The sequence below is a fragment of the Oryza sativa genome, chromosome 2 (genome assembly GCF_034140825.1).
Source record: "Oryza sativa Japonica Group chromosome 2, ASM3414082v1".
NCBI classification, from domain to species: Eukaryota; Viridiplantae; Streptophyta; class Magnoliopsida; order Poales; family Poaceae; genus Oryza; species Oryza sativa.
Genome location: NC_089036.1, coordinates 2,930,306 through 2,941,056, shown reverse-complemented (window position 1 = coordinate 2,941,056; position 10,751 = coordinate 2,930,306). Strand labels below are relative to the sequence as shown.

Genomic DNA, 10,751 nt, shown 5'->3' with positions numbered 1-10,751 from the left:
TGATTTTGAAGGCTACCTTTGATAAAATATAACGTTTAATATTTCAAGATTTTAGTTTAATATTTTTGGTTTTTTTATCTTTGCAGAAGTTATAATGGAGTTCAGAAGGATAGGTTTTGAAAAAAAAAAAACAAGTTCTTAAATATCATTGTAACAATATAGCACTGCATACACAAACTAGCCCTAAGACGAGCAGTTTGAGCTATTACCTTACAAAAAGGGGGCAAAATCTCCAATGTATGATGATAATAAGGGTTATGGTTTTTGCTCCCAAAAAAAAAAAGTGATTATTGCCAACATTGTTTGTATTCAAAACGATTCCATTTCTTTTCCTTGTAAATTCCAAGCATTTCGAATAAAAAAGGCATAAACTTTATCTATCTGACAAAGGTTGCATCTCATAGAACGGTTACTTATTCCAGCAGTAACAGCCAGACAGTGACAAAGTAACTCACATTATTATAAAGAGGTAAAAGCACTATACATTATTTAGAGCACAACTTACAAATCAATTGACCAAGATCAAGAACTATACCCCCAAAAAAAGGTATGTCGAAAACAAAAATTACAAAAGGTTATCTTCATTATGGAAAGACAGTAACAGAACAAAATGAGATCCAGATGAACCTTCATCGCCAATTCAGCTGAGATAATCTGATCATACATATGAACTATCCTGTATCCTTACTGGAGCTCTTTGTATCACCCTCCAGCTTCTCATCTTTGTTGCATCATATACTCTTCCTCCAAAAATTTACATCATATACAACTAGCTACTCCATTGTCCAGTATGCAAGAAATGGTTCTAGGACCAAACATACTCGCTCATAGCATGTGTTTTCTGAACACAGCTCACGAAGTCCGTTTGGGTTCTGGCTTCTGGGAGCCACTGCTGTCAGGCAAGAACAGATAGCGGAATTTTGAGTCGAATGCAACAACAGTAAAACTGCGTGCTCCAAGAAGCCGCTGCTTCCGCTGTGAAGAAGAATCTCGGATGACTGCAACTTGATCAGGTGTAAGGTGATGGCAGATCCAGTCAGCGAGCAAAGAATCTTCGACATTCCCCTTGGCATAGCTCTGCAGTAACTTTGGGATTAGCAGTTTCCCTCGGTCGCTTATACCAACAGACGCTTGGACATAGTCTCTCAAAGATTCCTGAAGCTCCTGACGGACATTTGCTGCAGAGAAGATCCTCACCTGTATGACGGCAGATCATCACAAGATTGTTAAAAAAATAAAAAGAGGAAAAGGAAAATAACAGCTTGATATGTTAATAGTTACGACAGTGTGGATGTTCAAACGTCATTGAAAGAACATGTTACTATAGCATCTGAACAAGGATTTGAAGCAAGCAATATTGTTTGGTAGCGCAATGGTTGCTGCAGAAACATGCACTTGGCGATTGCAATATTTGCTGAACAAATAGTACAATACACACATATTTACATGAAAACAATGATAAAACTCATATACTTACGGCGGGTGAAGAGAACATTCCGCAGCTGAGTCCAAACAACACAAGGGGTTCTGTCCCATCAATCGAGTATTTCTTGTGCTCCTCAGTAATTTTGAACTTGTTAAGAGCTAGCATCAAGGACTATAGAAAGGTAGGGACACCAATGAGAGGCGTTATGATTTATAAGCAAATGGAAAATAAATAGGTTATAGAAAAAGCTATACAAGTTGGGGCCGATGCACTGGAGTCTTCATCTTTAGAATCACAAATTCTATTTCAGCAGCACTGAAAGACTGACCACCAACTGTGTAACAGGCCTGCATCGCTAGCACGTGTTAATTGAAATCCATATTGAAGAAAGTGTTATACATTTTTTGTTCAGAGAAGAGATCCTGCTCAAACCTTTTGCATTAGGGAAAAAAGCTTGATATCATTTCGTGGAACTCCATATGCTAGATATGCCTGATAGAAACCAGTACAGAAAATTTAGTATATAGTATTAGTCTAGTGAGAAAGAAATACGTAGTAAAAGCAAAATGAAATATGAGGAACAGAAATATGCATAAATCATCAGTGCAGGACTTGTTTGCAAAGCCAGTCTCTTTGGTAACATACTTACATGCATAATCAGTGCATTGTACAAATTAATCCAAAAGGCTAGCCGCTCATCACAGTTCATACTATTAGGGTTAACCTTTGATAGCTGTTCCACAAGAAATCTGTAAATACAAAGGCATGGTTATTTGTTACACTTACATTCAACATAAGTATTAGTAAGAATTAAAGATGGTCTTCAATGAGGAACACCGTAATTGACAGAAAATAGACCAAAAAACTTGGAAAGCGTCGCAAAGAAAACATTTATTATGAGATGTAGTGAGTATGTGTTAACATTTGTTTGCTCATCAGCAAGACATTGGGGTTGAAAGTTTTATCATACATCAAAGATAAGTCAAAGTGGCATGGAAAAGAGTGCTCGTTAACACATTCAAATATGGATAAATTACACACTGCCAGGGATTCCTTTCAGGGCTAAAAATGACAACAAGTTGTGGGGTTCCAAAATATAAAATATAATACGGTTTGTGTTTCCTGAAAATAAAAGATTACAAGAAGCATCTCATTCTTCCCTCGGTACAAACCTCATAACAGTTCAATTGTTTGTAAATTCACTTAGGCATCAACAGTAAAATGAGATTAGAAATGTGCATAGTATGCTGATAGTATCATACATATGAACGAGTGTTTCAAAAAAAAACATGCTTCATATGAACCTCATAACATGCAGTATGTTTGACATTAGGACAGGCAGTTTTAGCCTAGGTTGCAGCATCAAACCTGAATTTTTTTAGAGCTTCAGATGCATATTCAAGTTGCTCCTTTCCAACAGACATCCAAGATACTTCAGCTGCTGAATGATAATTTCCAATATCTCTTCGGCTTTCCTTCCCATTAACTTTATATGGATCAAAGTTGCTGGCTTCAGTTGTCATCTCATCATTGCGATTCGAGTCAACTGAAGGACTTCGTAGCATTGAGGGAATGATGGATGAATCTGAGAAGGATGCCAGTGTAGAACCAGAAAGACGTTCTGCTGAGGAAGATGAACAATCAGAAGATTCCTTTGGTAACATCTTCGAGGATTCAGATAGACGGAGGAAAATGTTTCTCATGCAACGAACCATCTCCTCTGAGAGCTGGTTAGGATTGTTCCAAAGATTCCCTAATTTCATGCTAGTTATCTTTAGTATGGATTGTTCAAATGATAGAGTATCAATCTTCTCATCTTCTTCGCCTTCTTTATCAGTAGAGCAAGATTCTTGCATCTGCAGAGAGATAAATCAAACCTTGCACGAATATGTCTAGCACAATTAACTATCTTCCAAAACTATACAAATAGGCATGAGAAGGACCTCTTCATCCCGGTGTTTTTCCAGAAGTCTATTTAAAGAAACATCCCGGTGTTTTTCAAATAGTCTATTTAGAGAAACCATTTGTCTCTCCTCAGGATCTTCTCCAACATCTTGTTCATATTCAAGTTCAGAGTATAAATCTTGTTGTGTTGACCTCATTGACTCAGATCCTCCAAACTTTAAATCTCTCAATGATGATATGTGCTAAGAAAGATAACAAGAAGGTATCAATAACTCCAACATCAGAAAGAAGACAGATATATTTACTTAAAAAAAAAAAAAAACTTACTTCTTCCCATGTGCACGTGCAAGTTGACAATGAGTGATCTGGGGATGTAGATGGCAAGCACCCTGGTTTACTTTCGGCAAGTAACCTTTCATTCCTTTCATGACAAAGCTGGTAATATAGTTCATTTAAGTCCTTTTCAAGCTTCGATACGGCACTTTCCAAGGAGGCAATGTTAGTTAGTAATTCTTGTGCCTGGAGAATGAAAAGGTCAAAACAAAAATTACTGAATTGGCTCAGAAATGGCATTCCATAAAGACAAGAAAACTAGCTAGTAGCTCTTCACCTTGTATGGAATCTTCACAGAGGAGTTCAGTACAGGTCCAGCATTTTGCATAACAGCGTCTGCCAGCGCAACATGCAAATCAATCTCTTCTTCGAGCTGCCTCTGTAATTTCTTGACCTGCACAATTTTCGATAGTATAAAGAACATCACATTTACACACTAACATCATCTGCCTGTAGTCTGTAGAAGAAGGCCACAAAATAAAGAGAATCAGCAAGTTCTTACTTCCTGCTCGAGCTGCGACCTGTACTTCCTCATCCTGCTCCTCTGGCTCCCTTCTCTCTTCCCACCACCACCGATCTTATCATCCTACAAAAACAACAATGAAAACGACGATTGCTGTGACATTACTTCGATTGGCAGAAATAAACCCAGGAAGCAATAAACAACAAGATTGTTGGTTGACCACACAGTCTGCGGCGATTAATGGAAAGTGGAGACAAATGGGGTAGGGGACAGTTCATCCTTGGTTTGGGGGGGACCCAATGAAAAACAATTTTTGCAGGCACGGCCAGCCGAAGCCGACAGCGCCCTGCGCACCACGGCATTTCGCAAAAGGACACCGCTTTTGCGGGGGCATTTGCCGTTGAAATCTCGCTTTTCTGTGCCAGTAATCCGAGTGTTCCCAAACCGTGGTGTCCCCGAATCCGAACAAAGAATGTGAATTTCTGGGATGTCTGGATGCTGGGCAGGGGCTGTGGAGATAGAAACGAGTCAACCAGAAGCCCACAGGAACCGAACCTTGCTGCAGCTCGCCGGCGGCGGCGCGTGGCCGTCGTCCTCCGCCGACAGATGCGCCGACCGATGCAACGCCCGCCCCGACCCGCCCGATCTCCGGCCGCCGCCCACCTTCTGGATCAGACCGCCTCTGAAACCATCACTCCCAGCATTCAGCAAGATTCAGAGGGAGCAACAAGATGGAAACCAAATCAACACGAGAACAAAACAAAAAAAAAAGGAAAGAAAGAAAGATTCAAGAACAATCACACTCACGCTGCTGCGGCGGCGGCGGCGGAGGATGGCATCTCGAGGGCGGCGATGGCGGCGGAGGGCAGCGCGTCCTCGGCGCGCGCGCACGGCATGGGGAGCGCGCGCTCTTCTCCTTCTTCTCCAGCAGCAAGAAGCCAAGAAGGCAAGAATGCAAAAGATTCAGCTCACTGCAGCCTCGGCGAACGGAACGGGACCGATTAAATGCTCATTGGGAGACGAGGATTCGCGCTACGAATTCGAGGTGGGTCGATGGGCGCCACCATTGTAGGGGCGTTGAATTGGAAGGGTGGAATGGAAACGACAAGGGCGTGTGGGTGCGCGAGGGCTTTTATGTTTATGGAGGGAGGGAGGGCGTGCGAGGAGGTTGGAGGTGGAGGAGTGGAGGAGGACGACGAGCGTTGAAGTGAGGTGACGACTGTGGGTGGAGCGGTGACGACGGCGGCCGTTCCACAGGGGTAGCAATAGCAGTAGCAAATATGATGTTCCTACCCTACGTAACTGTACACCTACTTTCATCATTAGGCCGGTGTTTGGATCAGGACTTAACTTTGTTATCTATTTTTAGACACTAATTTAGAGTGTTAAATAGTATAAACTACTTACAAAACTAATTACATAAATAAAAGCTAATTTACGAGACAAATTTTTCAAGCCTAATTAATCCATAATTAGAGAATATTTACTGTAGCATCATATAGGCTAATTATGGATTAATTAGGCTAAATAGATTCGTCTCGTGAATTATTCCAAGATTATGGATGGGTTTATTAATAGTCTACATTTAATATTTATAATTAGCGTCCAAACATCTGATGTGATAGGGACTTAAAAGTTTTAGTCCCATGTAAATAGGGTCTTAGTTCCAAACTTTTTTTTCAAACTTCCAACTTTTCCATCACATCAAAACTTCCTACACACATAAACTTCTAACTTTTCCTTCACATCATTGCAATTTCAACCAAATTTTTAATTTTGTCGTGAAATAAACACACCCTTAGTTTCTATTTTTGTTGTAATAAACAGTTTTATTTTTTATATTATAACTCATTTTGATTTTTTTTCTCCAAAAACAAGTTTAAGTCTTCAGGTTTAGTCAAACTTATAAGAAAATAATGAAATTTTTCAACGCAAAACAAACTTATTATCAAAATATATTCAATATTACGTTCAATGAAATTAATTTGATGTTGTAGATATTGGGTAGTTTTTTCTATAAACTTAGTTGAATCTAAAGAAGTTCGAATAGTAAAAAAAATCAAAGCGACTTATAATACGAAATGGACAGAGCAGATTTTAAAAAGAGAAATTTATATATTTGAAAAATATATAGGTTGTATTAGTGTATTTGAAAATAAAAATGAAATTGATATACTCTCTCCATAAAAAAAAAAGCTTCGTTCATGTAATCAAAAGCATAATTATAAGCTGAAGTCAGTGAGCGCTCAGCTGATTAATTTTCTTTTGGTATAACTTGTTCACCGGATTTAAGTCCTAAACATTACACTATTGTGTATATTTATGACTAACTTTTGAGAGCTTTAATTTTACGATGAGTTTAAAAAACATTTTGAAATGAATTTATTACATTAATTTTATGTAAAAAAAATACTCTCTTTGTTCGTTTGACTTTTGGACATAAGTTATTTTATTTGAAAAATTATGTAATTATTTTTTATGTTGTTGTAATTTAATTGTGTACTTTAAATACTATATTTTATGTTTTTAATATCTACACTAATATTTTGAATAAGAACAATGGTCGAACTTATAGTTGTGTAATATATTAAAAAAACAACATGAATGAGTATAAATTATCTGTACTAGAATAATTGGCTCATGCTAACAGGGAAGTGCACGAGCCACGCGTAGCACATAATTCTCAGAGTAAGGTGCGTTGGCGGTTTTTAAACTTATAGGGTTGTATCATCTAGGTCTTCAAACTCTTAAAATGCAGATTCAGGTTCTAAAACTTGTCAAATTATATCATCTAGGTCCCAAATTGACATAGCCCCTCTAGTATCCTGCGTGACGCTGATGTGGCATGCCACGTGGACGTGACGTGTCCTTTTCTTTTTTTTCTTCTTTTCTTTTTTTTTTGTTTTCTTCTCATTCTTCTTTTTTCCCTTTCTTTTGCTCGGGTCACGAAGAAAGGAGAAGAAAGGAAAAAAATAAAAGAAGGAGAAGAAAAAGAGAAAAAAAAAGAAAGTGAAAATTTTTAAATGTTCGTGTGGCATGCCACATCAGCACCACGTAGGATTTTGAAGGGGCTGTGGTGATTTGAGACCTAGATGACACACTATGACAAGTTCTGCGATTTGGATATGTATTTTAAGAGTTTAGAAATATAAATGACACATCTCTACAAGTTGTAAGTACAACCCATACACTTTACTGTAATTCAAAAGAGGATCATCGACATCGTTCTCAGGAGGATCATCGAAGTAGCATCTTAGATGTCTTGCCGAGCTATCTTGCTCTTCGCTTCGCTGGCCCTCTGCTTTGTTCTTGACCCTTGGATTTATTTTGGACGATGCGGATCAGCGACGACTCCGCGACCTGACCCCAGAGTCTATACGGATAACATTCGTTGCCAAACGTCCCAGCCGCATGTCACTGCCACTCTGCACTCTTCTCTCATCCAAAACCCCAATTTCCCACCCAAATCTATCTCTTCTCTCATCTTCTTCTCTCCTGCGGATTTGCAAATTACACACTTCTGCAAGCTAAAAAATCCAGGTAATCTCCTCCTCTCCTGCAACATGATTTTCTTGCACCAATTCTTCTGTACTGCACCTGCAATCTCGTTCTGAACTTCTCCCATTTCTTTCTGCAGTTTTCTTGCTCAGGCTAGTGCCTGGTTGTATCTACAGCTCAGCTCAGAAAGAAAGGAGTGGTTTTTGAGGAGTGGTTTTTGTCTACACAGCTGCTGCATATCATGCCTCCACTTGCCACAATGTCATCGCCAGGTTCGCTTCTTCTGTTGACCCCCGCTGTGTACCAGGGGATTGGGAGAAATCGTGGAGGTTGGTAATATAATCGGTCTCCCTTAATTTGTCTTACCCAAGAAATGCTGTCTGCACTCGTCTCGCAAGAACTTTTTTTTTTCTAAAAAAGAGTGAATTTTTAAAGGGAAAAAAAAGAAGAATTGCTACTGATATATTGTCAATCGCATAAAGTGCTGTAAGGAAAAAGAGAGATGAGTACTATTTCAGAATGTAATTTAATATTAGGTGATGATGCTTTAGTATGAGCATAAACTTATTGTTATTCAATGTAGGACAAAGCCAGGAAGGACAATCTATCTCGTCTTCACGATCTCTCAAGACTAAACTCAGCGTTTCTGCCAGAGCAGTTTCTTCATGCGAAGCATCCATGGTGAGGACGTGCCTGCCTGTCTGTTCTGTGGTTAAGTAGAATATTTCTTGGTTTTGCTATGACATGCCTGCTCGTCATACTTGTGTTTTAGTTTTACACGGTCAAAAGCTTCATAGATCAATTTATTGGTTATAATATACTAATTCTCAGAAATACATTTATCAGGTATGACTGCATCAGCAAATCTGATAGCTGAGAAAGTTCATGTCTTCAGGCTTCAGTGCAAATCCAAAGTTTTGAACTTGAACTAGTTCATGAAATTAGAATAGGTCGGACATTTCACAGATTTATATATAAAGAAGCGCTCCTTGCATATTCTAAAAAAAATCACAGATTTAAAAGTATTGGATTTTTGTAACACAAGAGATGTATATCTCATATAAAATTGTGATGTTGTGAAAGAGTGCTTTCTCCCAGCTGTACTTTTAATATTAAAAAAATGTTATTTATGTGTGACACTTTGGTCCATTTCACGGAACATATATTCTTCAACTATTCATATTGGAGTAATCATTAGTCTCAAAAAGTAAATCACTCCTGCAAAAATAGGGAATTTTAACTAGACTTTCAGAGCTTCAGGCTTTAGCTAGAGAAAAAGAATTGAGACCTAAGATAGGTGAAGCGAAAACAAATTCCAAACTGCTAATTATTTAATCTTTTCATGTTCAATCTGGTGCTAGCTTGAATTCTGATTATACTCATCACTTCACAAAGCATGAGTTTAAGTTTTATTAGGCGACTATCGTGCTGTTTTTAAGAAAGCAACAGCATGAGTTTAAGTAGCTATGGTTTGTAATAACTTTCAATGTTAAGTTGCTGTGCAGCATGATGCTTCTAAATTTAGAAGTGCAGACACGAAGTTCTAACCAGCAAAAGGTCTGAAACCACCTAACACTAACTGTTTCTGAATTTGCTTTTTTTTTTCTGCAGAGAATAACATGTTGCGCAAACCAGACACAGACTGCACGACGCAAATCTTTCTCTGGACCTACCTCACCGCCATCAGGGTCAGTTAAAGGTAATGCAAAGCATCAGCAAAAATGCAAAATCCATGATGTTCGTCCTTTCTTCCTCCAAGAACTGAATCTCGTTGTACATAACAGTCCTTTCCTCCTCCAAGAACTGAATCTCATTGTACATAACAGCTATGTTTTCACTGCATTTGCTCACAGTTTCTCACTTCTTACATTTTTTTAGGGGATTCTCACTTCTTAATTCGATGACCTTATGCTTTCAGAGAAAGTGAGGAGTCCAAAGCTTGACGATGGAGGCACCGGCTTCCCGCCATTCCGGTTCGGTGGAGGAGGAGGAGGTGGAGGTGGAGGCGGCAGCAACTCTGCCGGTGGATTCATCCTGTTCGTGATCGTTTTGCTTCTTGATTACCTGAGGGAGTTTGAGAGGAACCTGCAGAATGGAACAAGGAGGGGCAGTGACTATGACAATGGGCTCGCTCCCCAATAGTTGGTTTGTTTCATAGGACACTTTAGCGACGATCCGAAATGCAAGTGGGCTGACCCGTAAACCCACTTATAAATCATTTAAGCGGGTCGATCCGTGGCTGGCCACTGGCCCATTTGCATCCTTATCTGAAACTCCTTTTCTGGAAATGTGTCAAGTGAGAATTGTGCCTGAGAAATGGTAATGGAGTGTAGCAGCCTTCTGGAAAGAAATGGTAATGGCATGTAGAAAGCTGAGACTGGTGTATCAAAGGCCAATGACAATAGCTACATGATATTTGAAGGGCCTTGATGAGGCAAATGAGTGACAATGGACCAGGTGTTTAAAAATGTGAATTTTTTGTTGAGATTGTTGATTGGATATGTTGCGAGAAGTGTTTGGAAATTTCAATAGAACTATTGCGGGCTCAATACTGCATAACTATATGTTGCATACAACAGTGACATTTCACATTTGTTTGCATGAAAAATCGTTAACATACTGTTGGATATGATAATGTTGACTTTTGGACATGATGCCTAATCATTCATCCTACTAAAACAATATATGTATCATTTGTTTTGTTGTGACATATTTTTTAGAGTAATTTAAGCATGACTTAAATTTTTATTTGCACTAAATTTTTAATAGGATAAATGGTCAAATGTAATGTCTAAAAGTTAACAACGTCGTGTATTTAAAAATGAAGGGATTACATTAGGTGATGCCACCCCTTTCTCTCACTCGTGATTTTTCTTTCTGATTTTCTACTTTATGCATAATACACAAGTGAAATTCACCTCATAAACGTTGGCTTTTTAGTCCACGTTCCCTCGGTCCCAACCTATGACTATGAGATGTATAGTCATAAACTCATTCAATCTTTAGTCATGTTGGAGCAAGGTACTCCTCTAGTGGGAAGGCAAGATGGCCTCCCTTGAGAGTTCAGCTAGGGTTCATGCATGTTCCGAGCTCGTGCTTGAGTTGTGCATAGGAGTGAGTAGACAA

The 10,751-nt window shown here is 38.8% G+C and overlaps 2 protein-coding genes across 3 annotated transcripts; one reads left to right on the top strand and one right to left on the bottom strand.

Annotated features, from left to right (window-relative positions):
- Positions 1-438: 438 nt before the first annotated feature.
- Positions 439-5,102, bottom strand: LOC4328332 (uncharacterized). The gene is made up of 12 exons (XM_015767977.3): positions 4,935-5,102; positions 4,683-4,809; positions 4,167-4,250; positions 3,942-4,058; positions 3,659-3,850; positions 3,370-3,573; positions 2,795-3,282; positions 2,076-2,175; positions 1,859-1,918; positions 1,681-1,773; positions 1,478-1,597; positions 439-1,197 (listed from the first exon to the last, which is right to left on the bottom strand). The coding sequence occupies exons 1-12, from the start codon at positions 5,021-5,023 to the stop codon at positions 853-855; spliced, it is 2,019 nt and encodes a 672-aa protein (XP_015623463.1). The 5' UTR covers positions 5,024-5,102; the 3' UTR covers positions 439-852.
- Positions 5,103-7,495: 2,393 nt separating this feature from the next.
- On the top strand, positions 7,496-10,124 carry LOC4328331 (protein YELLOW LEAF 1, choloroplastic-like). 2 transcript variants are annotated; one of them, XM_015768399.3, is made up of 5 exons: positions 7,496-7,667; positions 7,765-7,954; positions 8,209-8,306; positions 9,237-9,324; positions 9,544-10,124. In XM_015768399.3, exons 2-5 carry the CDS (start codon positions 7,867-7,869, stop codon positions 9,765-9,767), a joined length of 498 nt encoding a protein of 165 aa, XP_015623885.1. In that variant the 5' UTR covers positions 7,496-7,667; positions 7,765-7,866; the 3' UTR covers positions 9,768-10,124. The 2 variants fall into 2 exon arrangements, with proteins under 2 accessions (XP_015623885.1, XP_015623886.1); XM_015768400.3 differs by having other exon boundaries at positions 7,519-7,667; positions 7,765-7,897.
- Positions 10,125-10,751: the final 627 nt, after the last annotated feature.